This window comes from Cyclopterus lumpus, chromosome 12 (assembly GCF_009769545.1).
Source record: "Cyclopterus lumpus isolate fCycLum1 chromosome 12, fCycLum1.pri, whole genome shotgun sequence".
NCBI lineage: Eukaryota > Metazoa > Chordata > Actinopteri > Perciformes > Cyclopteridae > Cyclopterus > Cyclopterus lumpus.
In genome coordinates, this window is record NC_046977.1 from 8,229,875 (window position 1) to 8,255,411 (window position 25,537).

At 39.8% G+C, this 25,537-nt stretch overlaps 1 protein-coding gene across 1 annotated transcript in view; it reads left to right on the forward strand.

Annotated features, from left to right (window-relative positions):
• Positions 1-1,669: 1,669 nt before the first annotated feature.
• The window catches only part of LOC117740635 (astrotactin-2-like), a 227,485-nt gene continuing 203,617 nt past the window's right edge, over positions 1,670-25,537 (forward strand). The window contains exon 1 of the mRNA XM_034547153.1: positions 1,670-2,090. Within this exon, the coding sequence (XP_034403044.1) occupies positions 1,670-2,090 (421 nt within the window). The remainder of the gene's footprint in view (positions 2,091-25,537) is intronic.

Sequence of the window (25,537 nt, forward strand, 5' to 3'; positions counted from 1 at the left end):
TGATCACGGTAACGCTGAGGCTTTTTTAGCATTAAGTGAATAACTAATTAACTCTTTAAATTGTATAATAATTTGCAAAATGATCGGTTACTTAATTAAAGGAATAAATTCAGGATTTTACTGCAATCAGTTGTATATTGTCACAACTGTATTGTATTACTTTGTAGAACCCCTTGAGAGTTCCTCAACTTTATTCCTAGTGCAGTTACCCGTGCTTTACTCTAAACTGGGATCTTTCAGATGAAACTGTGCATTTAGTTGAAGTAGTCGACTAGAATGTAACTTTCATATTTGCACGAGCTAGATAAGATGTGTTGTAAAAGATGAGATGAGATGGCATTCGGTGTATGAATGAGTGAAAATACTTTGCTGAGCACTTACTGCTGAGTCTTTTATGGTACGGTAAGTTGAGGACCTGATGCCTCATTTATAAAATGAAGAGACAGGGCTACTGTTTATAGCGTACTGTTTATTATGAATCAATAATTAAAGACAGTGTATCTTGGTAAACATCCTTCCTTGTGTTTGATGTAGTCAGATGTGTTTTATGTAGAAATGTAGTCAGTGCCATAGGCTGTTCTTTGGTATTGACTTAAACTGGTTTAAACACAATAACAAAACACATTTTATTTGCTTTTCAGATTTCAAATATTTACTTGGGGTGAGATTGTTTTGTCAACTGCTTTTTTGCCAATTCAAGAATGAACTTTGAACCTTTCCTTTGGAGAAAATATGGATGAGAACTCCTTGAAATGTTAAACAATCTGAACATCCACTGAAGGCTTTGTGCTACGATGAAAAGCTCCAGAGCCACTACTAAATTAGATCTTGAGGTGATATTGTTTAGATCCGGTCAGTTTGCAAGGTGAAGAATGAACTTTGAACCTCAATTTTGAAGTCAATGTGGATGAGAAGTGTTAGAAAAATAAAATAAGAATAAAGATCTAGCCATCATCATTTGCTGATAAAGGCCAAGTGATAATCAAAAGCTCCAGATTCACTGCAGAGCTTAATGGACTTTGAGGTTATATTGTTCAATCAATGGTTGCTTCCAAGGTCAATAATGCGTTTTGAATGTTAATAATTAGGTTTGGTCAAACTGAGGCATATGTCCCTGTATACCTTCATCCCCTTATTTGATTTACTTAAGTATGTTTTTATGACTATCCAAGTTCATCCAGAATCGCTGATTTCACAACAAATAAACACAAGTCTCATGTGATTGACGAAATCTGAAGTCTTACTTTCATTTTTTTTTTTTAATTATTATTCAGAATGCACGTACTATTACAATCAGATGTGGAGATTACGTGCATTCATTTTCTTTGAAATAAATGAAGCCCCGAGGATATACTGACTGCATACAGCGTGCACTTCCACACACACACACACACACACACACACACACACACACACACACACACACACACACACACACACACACACACAAAAAGGACACGTGCCTCTCCGCGTTTAATTGATTTGTTGTCCCGCGGTGTGAACACGGAATGGATGCGTGCGCGCGAGGAGCCCAGAGTTGTCATTCTCACTACACCTGTGCTGCCGCCTCCTGGACGGACGCGACTCCTTTGCAGCGACTGAACTCGAAGTGAACGGACGGGCTTATGAGCCCCACTCAGAGCGAGAGCACCACACACAGGGAAGCGGGATGGCGAGGGTCGTACAGCCGCACCTCCGCGTCCTTCTCGCGGGGCTCTTCCTGGCGTGGACCCTGACGGTCCGAGCGAACAGAGGGGCGACGGCGCCCAACCGACAGCGGGACAAAGAGAGCGACGCGGAGGCGCCGTGTGAGGTGAAAGCCGTCACCGTCTCTACCCTGCCCGTGCTCCGGGAGAACGAGTTCAGCTTCACCGGCGGAGCCTCGGGGAGCGTGGCCGGTGGAGGGGCTGCCGCCGGAGCAGGTGTTGGCGGAGGAGGAACTGGAGGAGGAACTGGTGGAGGAGGAGGAGGAGGAGCAGCAGCAGGAGGGGGGGAATCCCGACTACTGTTATTCGTTAGAACAGATCTACCTGGGCGAATTTCCGTAATGGATGATCTTGACAACACAGCTCTCCCCTACTTCACTCTCGGTAAGAACTGCTGTGTTACTGTGTTTCCCCCGTCCGCCGTGATAACCGGACCACCTCGCTGCACTGGTGGGCTGTGTTCACCCTGAGCTCCATTCCCAAATCATGTGCTCACACACACGCGCACACACGCGTACTCCCTGGCGTTTAGTCACCTGTCCTGTTTCCATTGCGTTCTTTGGTTTCAGTGGTAACTATATTGTTGACTATAGGTGGCATGATGTTCAACCAACACTCCTGGTCTAATCCTGGTCCCCCTCTTTTCCATGTTGTTGCCTCAACTACTCATGCCTCCGAATGGGGATACAAACTAAGTGCCGCTCATGTTCAAATGGCACTCTTTATATTTCCTTCATCTGCCTCTCTTTCTCCTTCCTATTTTGTGGTTGAATGTGATTATGACTTTGGATTTCATGCATGCCCTAAATGCGGTGCCCCAATCAAGGAAGGCAATTTGGTGCTGCAAATATGCATGAAATTGGTATTTTATTCTCACTTGAGCACGTCATTCTTAGAACACATGCAATGCTGGACGAGAGTTCGAGTCACTGCCGATTTGGCCATGGTAGGTTTAAGGGAACCTACACATCCCCTTTTTGTGCAGGGCTTAGTCACAGATAAGTGATTGGATCGAACCAAACACTGGACTTTGACAGGTCATCTAAAGTTCTCTGTGAAAGCCTTTGACTTTTTACAAATGGTCCGGGGAGTAGCGTCCCTAATTTGATAATCACGGAGGACATATAGTATGAAAGTAGTTCTGCCTTTCGCAAACCAAAAAAAAAAAGGTATTGTGAGAGGAGCAGACTATGCATGAAGGTACTTGCTTACCATGCGGTCTCCATATTTTTCTCTTAAGTCACGTGAGAAAGATGGATGTTCTTATACTTGCCCCCTTTTGTTTTTGTTTTCAAGCGTTAGAAGTGCAGAGGGTGTTAAGCACACAGTAATGTTTGTGAAATGCAATAAGCCACACGGCATGGACTATAATTGCAAACGCCTCAATGTTTTCCATTTCCCAATCAGTTCAGGGCAACTGTGTTCGCTCAGTTTAATAGAAAACCTGTTTTATGACAAATACAAAGATTCAAGACTCGGTGGAGGTCATTGGTGTGGGTGCTGAGCAAATCCACGTCTCATTACTGAGATTTTCAGACTCTGGCTTGTTATGTTGTTGTCCCCCCCCCCCCTCTCTTTTCCTGGTCCTCAGTTACATTCTCTGCATGAGGAGTGCCGAGTAAACTGGCTGCGTGAAGCAAAGGCTGGCAGGCGGGCGGGCTGAGGGCTGGAGCATTAAGCTAGTAAATCACTTTCTATTCTCATTAAGGACAACCGTTGACTGGTGAAAAAGGCCTCTCTGTCCTCCCAGTCAGCCAGCTAGCACATTTGCTGCTTCGCCCTTCCAGTGCGTGACTGTGTGCTGTGGAGGGGGGAGGAGGAGGAGATGGGGGAAGAAGAGGGCTTTAATATTTGTAAATGCAAGCATGTTCACTTATGCCGTTGACCACATTGTGAATAAGAGCTCTAGTATAGTAGTATGCTCAATACATCCAAATGTTTTGCATGACAAAAAAAAGCCATACCATTGTGAAAAAAACCCACTAATAAACTGATTTCTTCATAAAATAATGAATTGTACTTCATTTGATGTGTTGTCTATCAGGGAACCAAAATACTATCATTTGTTTCTTCATTCCAAGCTGTTGTAAAACCTTCTGAGCGATGTGAACGCCCTCATATTATTCTAGTTGTGCTCAGATCCTGACACCGGAGTCCAAGGCATGAAGTTGACATTTTGGTGTCACCTGTGTTTTGCATGTATTCAGTATTCAACACCTGAACGCATCAGGTCCTCCTGACAGCTTTCCTCTCGATGGGTTGAGTTAGTGGTGCTGCTCGTGAAACGTTGTGCCCCGACGTCACGGAAATACACACCGTTGTTTAAAAATGAGCATACATAGACTGTGAATTTTTATGCTCGGAATTTCATTTGTGCCATTGATATTCTACCTTTTTTTATTTTCTCCCGTTAATACAGTGAATTTTTATGATCGGAATTTCATTTGTGGCATTGATATGCTACCTTTTTTTATTTTCTCCCGTTAAAACAGTAAATTTTGGTGCTTCAGGGTGCTACAAAAGCGTAAGGCTCATCAAATACACAGTTAGACCCATATATTATATGGGTGTAGGCATGGGTATTGTCATTTATCCCTCTGTTCCCTTTATATTTTAAAACCCACTAAACATGATATAGTACTGTACAGTGTGCAGACTGTATTGGAACCACCCATCAACTCTATTCTGTTCTTCTAATGTCTGTTCTGAAGCTTTCAGGAAGCTGTTAACATCAGTGCCTGTGGTTAAAAAACAACAACTAACATCTCGAACAACACAGCAACATGCTACCTCCAATAATGTGAGACTTATTTAAGGTAGTCAACGGTACAATATTTCGAGTCTTAAGTTAGTGAACATTTTTCTTTTCTCACTGACTGTGATTCCAGAGATAAAAGACAATGACAATTGCAGCTAGTGTCTCACTTAATGCGCCTGACGTGTAAAGGTGGAATCGGAGTGTTCCTTTTACATTGAATTCAAAATGCACTGCCTATTTTTCATGCACGGGCATATATATATATATACCCTGTGAGCCAAATGCCAACCGAACCATAATGAGCAAAGCCTCGGTCCTGTTACTTGGATTCTGTCAGATGTGCGATTTGTTTTGCGGAAGCATCGTCGGAGGTTCGGGAAGGTGGGAAAAGGAGAGCGAGTCCCCTTCCCACTGTGGCCGCCTCGGCTTTGATTTATTACCTCACGTGTCATGAAGAATGGATAAAGAGAAAGGGCAGTGAAGAGGGAACGTACAGGGCCCCTTTCCCCCTTTCTCGTTTACTTTTCTTTGTCATTTCTTCATGTGAAGAAAATACAAATAATGCGTTCAATAAACTCACGGCATATATACCAATTCTTACTTTTGGTTTAAAAAAAAAAATGTTGAATTTTTTTTTGGGTGTATTTTAATGTTGTAAAAATATATGTTTTGAATTCAAACCACATTCAAGGGTTTAAGTGTTATAACTTGTTCGGCATCGGAGCTTTCCTCCTAGTATCATCATACTCCACCATCTTTTCACTTTAAATAATGGATGTTAATGGCAGTCACTAAACTAAGACATTCTAGGGAGAGAGGCTTCTACTGTTCGTCACACAAGATAATTTTCTCTGCTCATTTTAAGGGACTGGGTGGAGATCGATATGTTTAGCAACATGGCTGACTCTGTAAACACCTCATTAGGAGTTCACCTTTTTGAAAACCGTCAGGCACTTAACTCCGGAGCAAACATCTCCCCGTCCTTTATCATTTCCGTCCATCGAATTGGACAAAATCGTTACACCTTTTAATTTTCCACCACATCTTTAGTCTTTTTTTTCTTTTCCCACATCTTATTGAGCTTCGGCTTTTCAATCAGCCTTTTCCTTCTCTCTTGGTCTCCCCTCTCTGCCTCGCTGTACCTCCTCTAAGCAGGAGTTACAGCAAACCCTGCTTACAGGGGAGATGGGAGATTGAAAGCAACAGTGATGGGGAAGAAAAAAAAAAAAAAAAGAGTGCCTTTTGCTAGACCAATCTGCTTCCTGTGGCACAGAACATGTACACACTGCACTACGTCTCAATCGTGTGTCAAGGGTTAAGCTCAGTAGTGCAGGACAAGCAGTGAAGAGGGTGGTAAAGGTCAACAAGAGAGATGGGAGCTATTACACACTGTGGAGCTGACACGGAGGGGAGTTTGTGACGAGACTTGAAATTTAAGCGTGGCACTTAATTTTCCGCTGTTTATGAATGGAGTGTCGTTGGGAATACTGCAAACAAGCGCATCCAACTGATATACCGAAGGGTGTAAAGAGACGAGAGAGAACAGGATCCATGGTGGAGCTTGTGCAGGCCATCAAATGGTCTATTTGTCATCATTTGACCTGCTATAATAAACCTATAGGAGGCTGTCTTTTTTTCAGATGAGTGCTCGACTACTGTCTCATTTGTAGTGGGAATTCTGTTCCTAACCACACTCTGTACTTGAGGCACTACCACAAAATGGCAGGTTTTTGACACAAAGGAAGCTCTGCATTTAGCTTTGATCATAGCACAGTGTGCTGGCTGGCTGGTCTGCTCTCTTCTGTGATTCAGAAGTGTCACACATGAGGCTGGCTGCAGTGTAGCGTGATTTCCAGATATGTGTTTTTTTTTTTTGTATTTATGTTTTGGTGCGAGTAGTGTCTTCTTTCATTTGTATTGTAGTGTAAGAATGTGCATTGAGAATCTATATTTTTATACCTCAAACCATGTGTAAGTATGGTGATGTGGAAATGAAAAAAAACACGTTATTTGGTCATTTTACAATCCAGAACAGCTGCTGCCAATCAATTATCGGCCTACATTTAAAAAAAAAAAAAGTTTTATTATAAAATACTTTTTTAGCATTGATGGCGATATACCACTGCTTATAATGTGTTACACTCACATGTGTGAATGATTCAATAAAGTGAGAGTATTGTGTTACATACAGTTGTGTATACATAAAGGCAGCTGCAACATTGTTTGACAGCTTTGGCCAAGGAGACACACGATGTGTGAGAAAGGAGAGGAAAAGCCAACAAAGTGTCTCAGCAAGGTGTTTGGCCATAATGAGCCACCAGAACATCCTCAGGCTATGAAACTGGAGCGATACACATCATTCTCCCAGAAGATATGACCTTTTTTAGTGTGTTGACGACGACGATGATGGTGGTGGAGAGTGCTGTTGAACACATTGAACACCAACAAATCCCATAGGTAGTAAACTAGGTTGAGATCTTGTGACGGGTGAAGGCAATAGCGTTGGCATTTTCATACTCCTCGTTGGATAGTATATTGAAGCATCCCTTGTCATTTTACATGTCTAAGATTTAATTTATTATTACAGTTTTTGGACTTTGGGCATCTACAGTTTTTGTCTGGCCCCTAATGGCATGGGACAATATGAACATTTTAAGTTCCGTAAACTTCCTTTTAGTGAAAAAAACAACAACAATCTTTATTAAACTAATCATAAATCACAAGATCCTAGTCTGTTGTTGTGATATTGTGTCCGTCTGCATGATAAATCGGGCTCTATTCTTCTACATAGACAGCTTCTCCAAGTCACTCGTGGCGATATTTCCAATTATCCACAATTTAGTGTGGATTTATTTATTTTTTTGTCACAATCCACGATGAACTCCTATATCATCCCATCCCTTTATAGAGTAGAGGTAAATAAAGGTTGTATTACCTCACACAACTCATTTGACTGGCAGAGAGAAGAATCAGTGATGGCATGGGAAGGATGGATGAATATGGTCGGCGACCCATGCTGGTTGCTTTTTCTTTCATGGCGGTGTACCGCTACGAGTCCAAACCAACTTATGTTGATATGTAAAGCTGGACTAAGAACGGCCTGGATGGTGAATCTAAGAAAAGAGCATGTTGCTAGCAGATACCTAAAAGATTCATAAACTTTCTGCTTGTGTACTGTAAAGGGGCTTTCTAGTCTGTGCACCGAATGCATAATGTGACACTGATTTATAAAAGCAATTCCATTTAGGTTCTCCTTTAGCTCCTCAGTTGTGTCCCGCGCCACATAATGGAATGCTCCATGTGTCAAAGGCTGTGTAATGTATTTGCTCTCTTAGGAAAATAAGTTTTACAATGCGAGCCAGACATTTGCGGCTCTGAAAAATCCATATGTAGTAGGATATGTAGACACGCTGAGTATTTTATTAAGTTCAATCGTACTTTGCAGATCATCATCTTTTGGCAATAAAGTAATTGCATCAAATGACTTAAGTATACTTGCAAGAGGAACTTGCATAACCTTTCAAAGTTTTGATTTGATTGAATTAAGTAGTGACCCAGCGTCACACCAGCCACAACGCCAAATTAGGCCAGGGGACTTATTATCCCCCTATTTCAGTGCGATTTCTTGGACCACACCCATCTTTGAACTCAAACTTACATTCTGATCTCAACTACAGAAAGACAGACATAGAAGCACCTGGCAAAGTACTCAAAACTGCCCCTGTGGTAGTTCCCGTTACCGTAAGTGTCTCCGGGGCAACATTCTGAGCCAGCGTTACTCGGCGTGGAAACACTACCTGCCACACGCTGTCGCAGCTTGTACAGAGGGGCTGGTTTCTATTAAAGGTTGACTGAGTGAAGGCACATTGAATCCAACAAAAATGAAATCAGGGTTTTCATCAAAGTTTGAAATCGATTTAATTTGAATTCACATGAACCGGCACAAACTGGGAGCAGTGCTTGAAAAGGATGAATAAACTCCATTTCTATCATTCTGCAATGTGAATTGATTGGATTGTTCAGTTCATGGTGAGTCTAGCAAAAGTTCTTCACTGCTTCTCTCCGAATCTGATTTATTTCTCCTGGCATTTCACTATTAAAGTTGGGAATATCGATACTGATGTGTGCTCCACATTTATGCATTTGCTGGTATTATTTAGTTTATATAATTGACTTGACTGGTATTTGATTGACTCACATTTTTAGCTGGTGATGTTGGAAAAACAAAATTTAAAGGTTTATTGAATATGTTAACCAAATTAATGTATATTTTATCATGGTAGGTGATTAGCAAAACTTTGCTATTGATTGAAACGAATGCTAAACCTTTAAAGTGGTTTAATTCCTGTGTGACGACGCCACCACTTACTGCTCTTCTAAATAGCCTTTTTCAGTTTGTTCTTGTTTGAAAGGTAGTTTTGGACCAGAGTGGGGATTTTGACAAACCCGATGACATGAATGAACACAATAGTGGAGTCCGCCCCTGGCTCTCTAACCTAAATGAAACCTGAGCAGAGAGCAGACAGAGTAATTGCGTGTATGGAATGAACGTTGTTTGCTTCTTGAGGCGGTGTGTGTGCTCACATTTCAGATTCCTATTTGGAAGCTGCAGTGTTTCTTCATCCTCATGTGAGAGTTATCAGAATGCTTAAGTGCAGGTGGAATTTCCTTTGCCTGGGCACTGCTCTTACTAGCGAGCGTGTTCTGACTTATCTTGTGAGCGTTGTAATGGAAATGCTGCGTGTCTACACGTGCTGATACTCAGCCAGTCGGTGGCAGATTGCTCTGTGCCAACGCTGTGTGACACACAAGAAAAGCAGCTTTTGACGAATGGATGTGCTGCTTACACCTTAGAGTCCTAAATAAAGCTGCTTGGTAGGTTTCTGTTGGACATGGATGTACACTGCTCATTTTTTTTATGCAATCTTCTGCCATTTTCATACCTTATTACTTTAGTGCAATTCAAAAGGTTCAGTCGGTCTCGGTATAATACATTTATTTTCAAAAGTCCCTTTTCCCTTTGGTATCCACTTCTTACCAATAACAAACATGGCAACAAAGATCAATTCAAAATTGAAAAGGATTAAAAGGAATAATGTCCAATAGAAAACAGTGCATTGCCATAGATAGCTAAGTGTTTCGCATCATTTGTCGACTCTTTCCCCTTTTTTATTAAGCAGTGATTTATGTTTTCCACTTACAAATTAATCTTTTGGTGGGCGATTTTTTTTTTTTTTTTTTTTTTTTTTTTTTTTCTTGATGGCACAAAGTGTCCTCTTTTGCTAAAGGATATTGTATTGTTTCAAATTATATTTATTCATTGAGGCAGTCCATCCTTTGGCAATCTCTAAAAAAAAACACAACCACTCCACTCTGCCATAATCAAGACCAGTGAGGAGTAGGATGGAAGTGAGACTCGGCCTCAAACTGCCAGTAAAATGTATGTTTGGCTTCAAACAGACCGGACGGCCTTTAAATGTCCTCATACTGGTTGACAGGTTAGATTTCCAGATCACAGGCTGGATGAAAGCTCAGTCTCTCTCTCTCTCTCTTGCTCTCTCGCTCTCTCGCTCTTGTGTCCTTGTTACTTTCATGCACAATCTATTTTTGACCAACCTCTGCTTTTATTCTGGACTTCTAAGACTAATTTCACCCGGACTGTGCTCCTGAGTCAATAGTTTTAGGATTCTTTCAACAAAACATGTTTGGTATTTGTCTTCATCAGAAGATGAGTGTGGCTCGTGTTTACCAATATTGCGTATGTGTATTAGTTCATCATTACCGTGGTGATGTAGTTAAATAGTCTCCAATAACCTAGTTAATGGAATTATTGAAATCGCATAAGGGTCTTATTTTGCAAACATGACGAGCAGTGTGTGTGTTTCAAAGAGGAGAAAGAGAGGCATTGTTCACTGTAAGCTGGTCACAATGATGTTTAAGACCCATAAAATTTGATTCCCACCAGAATTTGCGCTGCACCTTGGAAACGTGCCAGCTCTGCACAGCTCACTATCATCATACCCCGTGGTTCCTACAAAAGATTTAAAACCTTTTATCTATGCTCGTTTGTTTGTACCTATTTGCATTCCCTCCAAGCTGTACAATCTGAGATTTCCTCACAGATAAAGAATGTGCACCATTAATCTCCCCTCGACTGATGGGTTTCCTCCCACAATTGTTCTTTTTTTCCGCTCCATCATGCACATCTGTCCAAGTTCCTGCTGGAGTTGGCTTTATCTGCACGGGGACACATGCTCTAACTCTTCACTTTTTGAGTTGTCAGTCTTGATAATATGGGTCCATTGATTTCAGACAAAACAAAGAGGATTGCTGCACCTCGGGAAGAGTAGATTAAGTTGTGATGTACCATTGGTGGTTTGTTAGATAATAGCGGTATTGTATATGTTTTACAAAGGAACTTTATTATTTGAGAGCCATGAGAGATATATATATATATATATATATATATATATATATATATATATATATATATATATATATATATATATATATATATATATATATATATATATATATATATATATATATATATATATATATATATACTGTATATAATTTCGGCAGCTTGTTCTGGGTCTGCCCCAGGGCCTCTTACCAGTGTGGTGTGCTCATAGAACAAGAAGCACCCAGGAGGTCTCCTGCTCAGATGCCCGAACCACCTCAACTGCCCCCCTTTGATGGAGAAGAGCTTTACGCTGAGCTCCCTTCAGATATCTGAGCTCTTCACCCTATCGCTGAGGCTGAGCCCAGCCACCCTATGAAGGAAACTCACTTATGAACCAGACACCGGGATAATTAACTTTCTTCTAGCCCAGAGGGAGCAATCCACCATTTTAGGGTGTGTGTGTATATAACCATAGCCTCATACATGCGATGAATACTAATCGTATGTATAATACAATGACAATAATAACATCTCCTTGAAATTTACTTTGCTTTTTGTCAATGTTTTCAATTGTACATTTCTCAGTTTCAAAAACCACAGTCCTGCATGGCTAAATAACTGAGTTACAACTGAGTTACATTATGATACATTTAAACTCTATTCAGTACAAATGAGTATTGGGAAAAGGTAAACGAGAACATGATATATTCAAATGTAAACTTGTAAAATGAAGCTTTGTCTTGAGTATCCTCAGAGATTAGTAATATTTTTTGCAGAAAAACAGTATTCAAATTGGAATAAAGGAGAGCATGTTAAAGTATAGGGATTGTTTATTTACAGTGGTAATACAATGTCACTGGTATTGGCAATGACTACTAAATTGCTGGTAGTCCACACACCTACTCTTCTTTAATATACATACAGTATGCCTGGCGTCCATTTTGTGCAATTTATTAAATTCATAAAAAGAAAAAAAAAAAAATCCAATGTTCCATTAACTGATTTATTTCATTTAAATAAACACTCTATTTTTGTACTTTTAGAATATTTCACCGTCCATTCTTTCAAACAGCATCAGAGCAATATAGTGGTGTTTTCAGCACCTATGCATAAGCCTGAGGGGAAATCGGCACCTGGCCTCACATATTGTATGCTTATCCACAGGAAGCTCATTGGTATGTCATGGTTGTATCCTCTTTGACTCTTTTCAGAGGCACAGCATTTTCAGGTATTTTGTCTGGCTCTGGATTAGCTCTGATCTAACACCAATTACCCTTGGAAGTCTAACACAGCATAGCATGCTCTCCTGAGGTCACCGGCGGGTGATGTGTCTTCAGACTGGTTAAAGGGATAGTTTGGATGTTTTGAAGTGGAGTTGTGTGAGGTACTTATCTGTAATCGGTGTATAACTTACACTATATGATGGGTGGCACGTCCCCAGTCTGGAGAGTCAGACGGGAGTTACCACACAGATCAAAGCAATACACGGCTGTGGATGGGTGGGAAGCTGCAAAGGTATTTTTTTCCACCTTTTATAGAAAGACCCACCTAAATACATATATTTCAGCTGATATGTATGCTATATTTAGAATATTTCTTCTGGTTTACAGATGGTGTTGTTGTGTGACAATAAAAATATTTTTTTCTCAATAAGGTCTAGTGTCTTTTGAAAATGACAGATACTGGCTTCAGTTTCCCAAAGAAACCTCGACCTATATAGCTTTCTCACGGCAAGGTAGACCAGAAAATACATTCTACATAGCGTGCACGTCGACTGAAATTGATTTTTATCAAGATGGGCCTTTCTTTAAGGTGGCCAGAAATACCTGTGCTGCTTTCCCCTTCCACAGCTGCGCATTGCTTTGATCCATGTGATAACTCCTGTATGCGTATCTAAACGAGGAACATGCTGGCCATCATCTACTGTGCGTTATACATTTACTACGGATAATAATATCATAAAACTCCACTTCCCAATAAACAAACTACCCCTTTTATGAGAATTGTCATGGTGAGCAATAGGCACATGAGGATTTGCAACAGGATCTTCATATTTAAAGGATCGTCCATCATTACAATTTTAGTGCTAGAAGTTTGTCGAGCTGTACAAATTAAACCGGATTGGATTTAGATTCTATACAAAAATACCATTTAAGTAATGCAGACATGCACAGACACAGTAGGTGATAAAGCAAATGTTGATAGCTTACACAAATAGGCTTATAGACACATCCTCCTCCCATTTGTATCACACTGCATCGAGAGAATAAAAAACCCATACCTGATGTTAATGTTAATGTCACCAGGGGAGAAGGCATTGAAGCCAGATAACGCGATGGCAGCAGGCCGGGGGAAGGAAGGTGTCTGTGTGGCTCCTCCTCTAGAGGCGCATGCAGGTTTTAATCATATTGATTCTGAAAGAAAAGTTGTCAACTGGCTGGTTCTGGACACTTTGTTTTGTCACTGGTCAAATATGTCTGATGGTCAAGCAGATACTGGTGGGTCTAACAAACCGATGACATTAGTAGATAGGACAAATGTATATTTGTTCTTTCCAATTTGTCGAACTATACTTGGGGAACTTAAATTAAAAGTAAATAGAAACTACGGAATAATTGGTAATGAAAATTATAATTAGTTACTATTCCCTCAGTTGACATTAAGAAACCAACAACCTCCATTTCATGTGTTTATTGTAAAGGTGTTGAAGGGATGATTCTGTTACAACCAGTTAATTTAGGTGAAATGTTTCCACAAATCTCAGTGTATAAGATCCCCAAAGGCAGCAACATATCCGTGTGAGGCGCATAGGACTCTGATTTGCCACCCACTGCTCGACGGTCGAGATGATATGCCGATGGTACTTTAGTTATCACAGTATACTTTATCTTCATATCTGTTGTAAACTTTAAAATCACAACTTTGAACATTACTTTTACCAACAGTTGGTGTAAGTTAATTTCCCCAGTATGATCTTATGTATACTGGCATTGTTCCGAAGTCTAGGTTCTTCTCTAAAAATTACTTTTCAAAGTTAGTTGGATCTGAACTTTTATATTCCTTGGTGTATGTTTGGCTTCACCATAAAGCCGATAGAAGAAACATTACACCGTCATTGACAATGCAGGGTAAAGATGAGGACACATGGCTGGGACTCACTATCAAGAAACAACATGGTTTAAAAATGCATAAATACAGTACAAATAAAAATAAAGTGAATTATAATGGGAGATGCATTCAACATCCTCATTGTATTGCCAATATATACTTACTGTATACATTTTTGGATGACTGCTACTTGCTTATAAAACATTTTGGGTTAGGTAATTAAATGAATAAAACATATATAAAACCACACTTGGATTTTTAGCTAATTATTAGATGTGCTCAACATTAGTATGATGTGTATAGGACATTTTGGTATAAGAAAACCAGACGGATGATCATATTTTGCTGTGTGTGCGGTGTGCTTTTCACCCATTAGCCCAACAGGGTGATCACTGTTCCGTAACATGACCGCAATCAGGACAAATGCACTATTAACTCTGTAATGAGACAGCTCAACAAACAGAATTAATGGGATCATTCAAAACGACACTCTCCAGCAATCAACACTTAGTTAGGCGTGTTACTATGTCAGAATCAGAGAGAATGCTCAGCCTTATCTGTGTGAAGTGAAGACACAATTGTGATGGGCAACTTTGTGATACACATTGTAGAACTACAAATGTTTAAAATCTATCCATTTGGAAATCAGTGGTACTCTGGCACTTATTTTAATGAATCTCACTCCCTTAACGTATAACCTCATCAGGGGACGTTAATTATTAAAGAGCCTCTTTGCTGATTTTCAACTTGAACCCTATTCCTCTAATATTGGGAGCACATGCATAAACTGATAATATACCCACTACATTCAGCATATCAAGTGCTCGCCACCACCGCCTACCTCTGTGTAAAATGTGTGATTATACACTTTAGATTTTACGGTCAGGGTTGTGACTTGTTTATTTTTTTAAATGTCGAATTTGGAGGGGGAAGGTGTCTTTGCTGTTGGGACTGTGAAAAATATGAGCATTGACATAACGCAGACCCATGTGGGTACTTCACCCGTCTACCCGGAGCAAATCTCCGTACTGCTGATAAGTCACTGTCACCGGCTACATCCACTTCCTCCGACAATGATGGAGTAATAAGACAAGGCTATTTAAAAAGGAAAAGAAGGACAAAAAATGTCAAATGACTACAAAATACAATCATTTAAAGTTGTACATCCCTCCCCTATTGACATAATGACTAAGCACTGAAGGATGCAATTTAGACTCATAACATTAGGTATTGAAAGGACTACATCTCATTTAAAGTTGATCTACATATCAAGCTAGAAATCAGTCATCAGGATCTTTACTTAACCTCTGTCAGCCAGAATTTCTGTTATAAAAGATTTAAAATGAATGTCAAAGATCAACAATTGAGACAGAAATGTGATGAATATATATGATAAATGAGAGATAAAAGTCGTAGTTTGATTTAGTATTACACTCCACTTTTAACAGAAACGTTACGTCAACGGAATGACTAAGTACTCAATTATAAGTTAAGGTGACAGTAGTTGGTGATAAAACATTTGCAGTATTTTTCACACTTAAAAACCAAATACTTGATGTTATTTATGTTACATGTTATGTTGTTATTTATTTGGTATTTGTATCTCCATGTTTGCCTTGTTGGATACTGTCAAAGCCAGATGATTCAACATTAATACACACCCGACAACCCAATGATGGATTGGTTCCTGAGCACTTTCACTATTACATCCTCTGATCTAATGGGATTTTCCAGACTGTCTATTATGATGAAGTAGGCAAATGATTGTCAGGATGTTGCCACTCATCAGTCATATTAATTGCATTTATGTGTCATTATTGCAGTCTCCTAATGGATGGTAGCTTCTTGCAGGCTGGCGATCTTCTCCTTAACCTAATTGAGTTTGAGCCAATGTTTTTCTCTCCCAATGGAAACTGCAACTTTATTGCTGTCTTTTCTGGTGTCTCCATGCAAAACATGTTATTTCCTTTTGACTAGTTAATGCTACCTGTCAATAGGTTTGCAAAGCCTGCTTAGTTTCCAACCTGTTGATTCAGTGACTGTTAAAAGGTCACATGGCTTAAGACGGTCAACGTCTTTATATACAGGGATCAAAACAAACATTTGAGTGTATTGATTTTATACATTTATGTTCACTGCAGTGATTCCTCTAAGAGTTTGCATTTTACTCATTTTCGGTTACACTGAGCCCATAATGAGATACTCACACACATTCACAAGTCTAATGATAAATTGATAAGCAAGCCAGACAGTCTGAGAGACAATATGGATGCGGAATTAATCTCCTCCTTCAATCTTTGCAGTAAATTCTGTTACCTGAATCTTGAACCATATTTCAAGGTATTTAATCTTCATACAGTGTGCACCTAGGCACTCACAGCTAACTAATTTTAATCACTCAGTATGCCATTGTACCATTTAAATTGTCTGCTTCATGGTGATATTGCACATATGGCACTGACTGGCAGAAGCCATTTGATTAGTCTGGAGGCCATATCCTTGCTAAGGTCAGACAGATTCCTAATGATGTGTTGTGTGTTTTTATGGACTCTTCCCATGAGTATTGGATGGGCTGTAATAAGCTGTTACTGTGGCAGAGTCTCCCATTAGAAACCACTGGTAAATGTCCATATATTATCCAGTTGTAGAGGCAAAAGTGCCTCAATCATGTCACAATCACGACATTTCACGGCACTTAGTTTGGCTTGCAAACAGTTAACCCTTTTAGTTCAAACAATGTGAACATGGCCTGACAATATCTTAAATGCATGGTCAATAGAATTGTATCAATTGTAAAATTCCACATTTGCTGACTTTGCAAAAGATGTTCTGTCATAAGACCATTGTAGTCATAAAACTCTTTGAAGTCGTGGCAGGACTGAGAATGCCAGAGAGGCATTCATTAATTTTCTTGGGCTTTTCAGGGTTGACAGGTTGATCCATAAAACATTGTCATTCTCTTATTTAAATCACTTTTGTTTATGTCCACGTCTTTGATCTGTTTACCTTGGCTGTCATTTAAAAACAAAAACGATCAATTTAGCTGGCAAGCCATGTGTTGCTGTCTGATTTAATGATTTAGATCCAGTGGAGAACCCACTTCCTGTTTTATTTAAGTAGGCAAATAGCAATTTCAATTTGCAAGGCTGTGTCTAGATATTAAATGTACTTCCTCTGTTATGATCACAAATGGCTGCAATGAAGTTCTCCTGCTGTGTTCAAGGTGAACAAAGCATTGATTGCAATATAACTTAGATTATAATCTGCCTAACATACTGAAATTGACATTGAATAAATGTGCAGTTCCAGCCATTAATAGAAGTTGTGATATTGAAGAGATACCCTTACAGGCCGTGTTTGTTTGTACCTGTAATGACTCTTTATCTGCCTCACGGTGTTTATCTCCATATTACAAAACAGACTTGTTGCCATATTCTCACTCCCAGCACGTCACAAATGATACAAGACGTCGGCTAAGTGAGTTTGTGTTGTCATGACTACACTACGCTTACCTTGAGGAACATGGCACTTAGAACTGAATTTGGGGTTGGAGAAATCAGCCCAATGTTGCAAAGACATCCATGTAGTCTCTCTATGGCTGTCACCTCGCATGGGAAATTGTTCCACTGATTTGCCCACAAGGGAGGCTGTAATACAGCCTTATGATGTGTTGTGTTTCTTAATGTTTGGCTGTAATACCCTTTAACCTCCCATTTAAGCTTTTTTATTCAAACTACATCTGAAAAACACCTTTTTACATGTTTCATGAAAAGATTCAACTGTAAAAATCTGTGTTACATGATCAATCTGGTTGTTTCATGCAACTTAAAAGTAGAACAACAAAAGTCCAGTCACATCCATCAATTGTGCTTTTATTCCCATAATGGAACAAAAAGAAAGCACCTTCTGCCAACATTCTCACAAAGCATTATGTGAATTATTACAGATTACACAAAGAACAGTTGTGCGGCGCTACACCTGTCAGTGATGACTCAAAATGATGATGATTCATAAATGTCTGAGGTCTAAGTTTAATGCGCACTATAGAGAAAAGTGAGTATCTATAATGCAAAGAGCAGAAAATGAGGTTCTGATTGCAGACATGGCTCTAGTAGAATATGATGGATGACTTCTGGTTCAGTTTTTTCTTTTTTTGTGATTTAATCTTCGCTGTAATAATAATTGAAGTGCTGATTATTTATTTCTACCTCACCTTCTAATTGTGTTTCATCAATGCCTCTTCCCCTTATACGCATATGGACTGTCTGAAATGTTAGCCTGTATTCCATATGAGACTGCTTTTGGTTACAAATAACTTCCAGGGTCTGGCAAGCTCCTACATCTACATTTTTAAAATTGCAGGTTTTGTGTATATAACAGCTTTTCTTTCACTCACTGCATGGCTCAGGGGCTGCTGCATAATTTAGTGGACTGGAATGGTGACCTCATCCAAATTGTGACACGGGGCATGTATTCCACTTTTTGTTTTTTCCTTTTCTTAAAGCCTAATACTTTGTTCCTTAGCTAGCCACATTTTCAAAAGATGATTTATGACAACCAACAAAGATTAAAAAAATATTGTATGTGTATGAAAATGTGAAGTAAATGTCTCCTCGAGGAGCATTGTATGACTAAAACGAGTTCAATTAATTCCTAGGATCTACAAGTGGTGCAACGGAAAATAAAAATTCATGGTTCGGATTAAATAAGCACAAAAGGAAAAAAAGGGAGCAAATATCACTTCTAGAGATCCCTGATCACGTTTTTTTTTTGCCCGCGTTATTAATTACCGATCATTGATAATGCATATTGGCAGATACAGATCAGTTTGTTGTTTGATTATAGCAGCTGGTCCGTTGCACCACTAGTGTCTAAAGGAATCCTTCAAGACCTTTCGTTTTGTGGAAACAACTACAGACTGAAAAAACATGTGTGCTTTTTTTCAAATGAATAAACTCGTATGAAGAATCCATGGCATGTTGGAACGTCTACGTAGCCCTTTTAATCTGCACTGGCAACACGAGACACAAGTTTTTTCCGCAAAGGGAAGTTCAGCCAGCACATTTAATTTCTGCTCTGCTAAGCCGTCCTGTCTCAAACCATTTAAACACCGGACTTCTGTATGCCAATCTACTAGATGCGGTTTCAGCACCGGAGACCTCCTTCACTGTAGAGAAATGAGAAACAGGGAGTCAGCAGTTCTGAGTGAACACGTCATGTGCCACTTTACAATAATGCCACAATAAGAATATCAGGAGAAACGGACAAAAACTAAAGATGAGAATGGAATTTTGCTTAGCAAAGATGAATCTGAGATAGTACAAGGCCATGCAGCTCATTTTTATAAAATGTACAGTATATTGATTCCATCGTAGGAACAGAGGGTGCTTCGAACGAATGTGGAAAGTTACATGGTTGTGATAGCCAGGCATAAAGTTTGATTCCCCTGGTATTTTGTTATCAAGGTTTACTTGAAGATAGTCATCTTCAGAGATCTATGCCAATACATTCTATTTGCTGTCCTCAAAAAAGAAGTTTTACATTTGTTAGTGGCGTGGTATTTCTAATGAACACCATTGACATTGAGGTCTGTGAATTATCCATGGCATTGTTTCTACTTTTTAACTTGAAGTAGCTTTTTAGTGCTTTGAGCAGCACCAATTCCATTCAACTCGTTGTTTCTCATTGCCAGATTCCTCCACATAAAAGCCAAACTATTTGCATGGCTCAACACAGCTGAGCAGGTAAATACTGAATGTTTTTCTGATTTAGGTTGCAGCCCTAGTCGCATGTTATCTATTCTAGAGTGTCATGTGAGAGAGAGTCTAATTCTACTCTAAAAAACATTGCTCAAAAGACAGATTTTTCCAATGTTTGAGACCTTCATCATTTGAGACTTCTGAAAACATTGAGCATCCATCAACACTAATGCGTATATAATCATTTTCTTCAGTCCGCTCTGTGTAATCTGTATGATGATTCTGAAATAACTTGGCACGTTACCAGCAGGGAACATTGCCGTTCCTTAATTGTAGAGATGTTTTTGAGATATTTGTTTGAGATTTGTATTGAAAACCATTGCACCTTGGATATGGTATAATGTAAATCAGATGTATTTTGTGTTTATTGGAATGCAGATTGATTTCCATCGGGACATCTGCCACTTCTGCATTATACTTTGAAATAGATGCCTGGCTTGACATGAACGTGCATTACCTACAGTGTGTATCTGCGGCTTGGATTACAGAGGGTTTGGGTGCTGAATCTGTTTTTAAGCCTGTTGGTGTACTTATATGCACTCCTCTTAAGATATCAACTGAATGCTAATTTTCACTTCAATGTGTAACAATCTTGGAGGCGGCAACAGGGACACAGCCAAGAAACCACTGGAGCCAAAGGAGGATAATCCAAGTGGTCAACATCCACTTAAGTAGACTGCTTGGTGCTGAACAGAATGTTTGAGCACAGTGTATTTACATGAATTTTAAAATCGGCATTACTCATCACGCAAATTCTGAAAACATTATAAATAATTTCCAAAAAAAAGAATTTAGCTCCTTTCAAAGGTATTTGTCATCGAGTCCGGCCTGCAAGAAGTACTTTCAGCCGCACATTTATCTTTTCCTTGAGCTATATTTCCAAAGCGTGCCTTTGAGGCATTTATCAAGGAGATGGAAATATGAATCTGTGTCACTGGCTGGGTTAAGACTGTGTGTGTTCTTATGTCTGCGGACACCGGGGGCTTGACACACACAGCAGTTACCTGGATAAATTATCTAAGTAAAAGACCTAAAATCTTGATGTTAGACTTGTTTAAAAAAAAAAAGGAGCTGTTTCAGCTTTTATTCAACTAACTCTGTGATCTCGCTGTCTGAGATATAGCCCGTGATTTCTGGCATGAAAACCGCTATTTGTACATGCTTTTATTCCGTGTGCTCGATGCTTTCACTGTCTGTGTCTCTCCTCTCGCAGTCTGTGCCTCCTAACACTGTCTGCCTTCTAAAGGAAACAGATTTGATCGCTAATGACATCTGACATAGGCCGTGTGTTATGGTCATGTGATACAGCCTCAGAGCAGCTGAGGCCTGCTTAAGAGAAGTCTGATCTTGATGCATGCGAGACAACGTTAAGATGGGTCACATACAGAGAGGCTGAATCTTAATTCATCAGGATGAGGGTTAGTGGGATGCTGTCGAAACACTGTATATTACCATGAAACAATATATAATAGTCAACCACGACGCTTATGGCTGTCTAACCCTTTTAACATCTCTAGTTGTATGGAATCATCATTGGCAATGTGTCAGATTGATGAGCAGATATACTGTATGTAGAAAGAAGGTCTTATCCATATCCTATTGAATAACATTACGTAGCATTCATTTAAACAAACTGCTGGTGCCTCGGCTGTTATGTAATAGACAGTACATACAGTATAAGCTCACTTGAGAGGTCTGTCTTAAAACAAACTCAAGACAACGAACACAGTTTTTGTTCTAGTTTGAAATGGAAGATATAACGTTGAATGTATATACTTGTGTCAGTCATCAACTACAGGCACAATAAATATACTCAATACATCCATCCATCCATCCATCCATTATCACCCGCTTATCCGGGGTTGGGTCGCGGTGGCAGCAGGTTCAGCAGGCCGACCCAGGCTTCCCTCTCACCCGCAACACTTTCCAGCTCATTTTGGGGGATCCCGAGGCGTTCCAAGGCCAGCCGGGAGATATAATCCCTCCAGCGTGTCCTCGGTCTTCCCCGGGGCCTCCTACCAGTTGGACGTGCCCGGAAAACCTCTAATGGGAGGCGTCCAGGAGGCATCCTGACTAGATGCCCGAACCACCTCAGCTGACTCCTTTGGACACGAAGGAGCAGCGACTCGACTCCAAGCTCCCCTCTGATGTCCAAGCTCCTTACCCTATCTCTAAGGCTGAGCCCGGCCACCCTACGGAGGAAGCTCATTTCGACCGCTTGTATCCAATACAATTCAGTTTATTTTGTACATCCCCAAATCACAAATTACAGATTTGAGGGCTTTACAATCTGTCCACATACGACATCCCTGTCCCAGGACCTCACATCGGATCAGGAAAAACTCCTCAAAAAAACTGAAAAAACCCTTTCACAGGGAAAAAAAAGAAGAAACCTTCAGGAGAGCAACAGAGGAGGATCCCTCTCCCCAGATGGACAGAAGCAATATATGTCACGTATACAGATGAACGGCGTTACAGAGTTACAACACATTCAATGAATATGACAGAAATTATGAATAATGAGTAGTAGGCATGGTGGACCAAGATGAGGCGAGAAGGCACAAAGACTTTGGGGAGTAGAGATCTTGTGTGTGTGTATGTTAAAATGCTTGTAAGTGTGCTCCTTTATGTCAAATTACACCTCACAGACTAATACAGTAGTAGTCTTAGAACATCCAAACTAAATCAATCGCTCAACCCATCTCAGCACAAAACAATATTTTTGCTCTTTTGGAGACACAGAATCATACACTCATATGGACACATATGGTGTTTCTTTCACCCATCCATCTTGCACGCCTACATGCCCTCATCTGAATCTGCTTGGTCTCGGATACGAATCCGTGCAGTAGTCAAATGAATCCAGGTGAAAAAAAAAGAAATCCGCTTACAGACCTCTGATCACAATCCGTGGTGAAGAAACCACTCGAGAGCAGGTTTACCTTCACCAACACACGGCCGGGGCACAATGGGGGGACAGCTGTGGAAGGGAAAGCGGAGGAGATTACATCTCGGACCCCGCAGGCTGCTCTGTGGGTGGTGCTGGTGGTGCTCAGGATAGAACACATGGGGTTGAATTCGTAGAACTAACAAAGACTGACGGGGGCTAGTATGTGGTAGAGGTTAGATGAGTGGTGCCAGTGATCTACTATGAGTGTAGCTGTCTGACTGATACATGTGGTGATTCAGGCTTGTTAGTTTAAAAATAATGTTTTGTCTACCTGGATAAAGAAAGCTACATTAATGACATGCTGTTCACTGGGATACTTCTGTGGATATCCTAAATGGATATAGTTGGTTAGAAGACTTTATCCAAGATCAAATGGGATATTGTGCAATGAGGAAGTCAGCAGGAGAGCACACCAGGGTTATGTTTTTGATGTGATCGCTACATGAATAACACTGAGTTAAATCAGAGAACACAAGGTGCTATTACAGTCTCCTTTAACACCGATTGGCTGCATTTTGCTTTTACTTGTACACAAAAACACCCTTGGGTTTGGTATCCCGTGGTGTGCTGCCTTACAGCCCTCATAGAAGAAGTGATTATTTAAAAATATGTTTTTGTGATTATGTTTGCTACAGGAGAAAGTACTCTAAAACAATATGTTGTAACGCAACACAACACATTTCATAATCATCCTTGTGCCATTATAAGTGTTTGACAAAGTTACTACAGCATGCTTAATTGTACGGATGGCATTGTTTCCACAGCTATGAGATGGGCCTGTCTAAGCTGCAGCCATTCCTTTCTAAAGGGTCTATGCACTGTTTTCACTTCTGTGCCAGACCACTTAGGCACCTTGGCTGGCGCTGCCTGCTGTCTGCAGGAGACTTCTCCAGGAGACGGTTGGCCACAGGAACAAAATTGATATCAGGCTGCAATAGCAGGCCAAAGTAGGATGATGGAGAGGTTGGAGCCCAGGCAAAGAACTGACATCTTTTATGAGATTTCCTATTGTGTCTGAGTGACTCATTGTTGTTGGAGAGTTATTCTCAGCCACTCCTCCTCCTCTCTTCATTCTTTCTTCACTCCAAATACGCGAACACACACCTACATGAGTATCTTTGCCTTTTTTTCTCTTACAAACAGGTTGACACCTTGTAACTCCAATTATGGACTATATAGTACTGTTCACTGAGACTCAGCTGCTCTCCTATGAGAAATATGTATTGATGTGAGTGAGGGACTGGTGAGACGAGGGAGACGTGTTCTTGTAATTTTGAATTGTCTCCATGTTTCCATTTTGATGGATATGAACATGCTGTGATGGCATTTTGTAGTAGTTTCAGAGACATTTCTGTGGAGAATATCTAAACGATTTCATAAGTTACCCATTTTAGGACATTATTAATTTATTTTCAATCAATATTGAATTGCCTTCATACAACCCCACTGTAAGAACACTGTCTGCTGCTCAGTAAGGTCACAATCAATCAGCACATTTAATATGAAATGCCTATTCAATACAGTCTGCAGACATGCTGTCTGTCTTTGCTTATATTCATAATTAAGACATGCACTTTTCGGGAAATGGGGGAACCTATAAAATGTTCCTGACAGGCCTGGTAGTGTGAATGCAACCAATCACAACAATCTGGGAGCCATATCAACTGATACAGGTGGGTCTTTTTTTATGTTATTGAAGTTTTAAATACAAGGGTCCAATATATTTTCAGTAATAGTTTAAATGATGTATGATAAGCTGCGAAGAGCTGGTGTTTGGAAGTTAAACTGGTCATAATTCCTTCTCTAACACACACACACACATATATCGATATCTCTATATTATCCATCTCCATGTCTCCTTCAAACATCTGTATTAATTCAATAACTACATTTTACAAGATTACATTTGAACACATAATACCAGTATAAATTACTTCAGCCCAATAGTCATTTTTACTGAGCGCATCATAATGTAAATGAATGGAACTGTCAAACATTAGCTGTTAGCTCCAGTGCTGCCAACGTTACCAGCTCTCCTTTCAACACAGACTATGTCACTCGAGTATATAGGTTTACTTTTAACAGTTTTCCTCATTGCAACTGTTTCATAAACCGTAGGTTTCAAATGAATGAAGACAAAAGTAACACAAATAAAATGGAATATTGTTGTTATTGTTGGCCTGTTAGCTCCATTTGTTTTTGCAAAAGCTCACTGGCATAAGGGAGATGATGAAATATGATCGATACAGTGATGAGTGGTTGATTGCAGCAGCGATCAAGGGGCAGAGACGGATTGAAGTCATAAAATAGGAGTTTACATTATATGTCCATAATATTGTTCACTTTTCTTTGGCATAGGTAAATAGATTTAATTAATATTTCCTTACAATACCAATTTAGTATGAACTGTAATGATTGGGGTTGGTATGGATGAGAATAATCCTTGATTTATTGCTTTTAGGTTAATGTGTTATAGATATTTGCCCAGTCCCTCCCCCAGAACAGATGTCAATGTGGAATTTCATAGTTGCATAGACTGTCAAGCTGTACTTGTTGCATGAACTTTTCATGATGTTTCTGTCACTTGCAATCAATCATGCAGTTTAAGGCTTTATGGTTCTCTATAGCTTCTTCTAATCTTCTTTTCATATTCATTGTCAGCTTCATTGGTATCCAGAGCTGGAAGCTTATATAGTACTGAGTGATATTGGAACTGGGTTCATATGCTGACGATAAGCTTCTTATACTAATAAAGTATACCATGACGAGTTGACTCTGATTCCCCACTTCTTTATTTTTTTTAGAAAGGATGTATAAACAAAAGAGATGAATTAAGTGGGATTAGGGTAT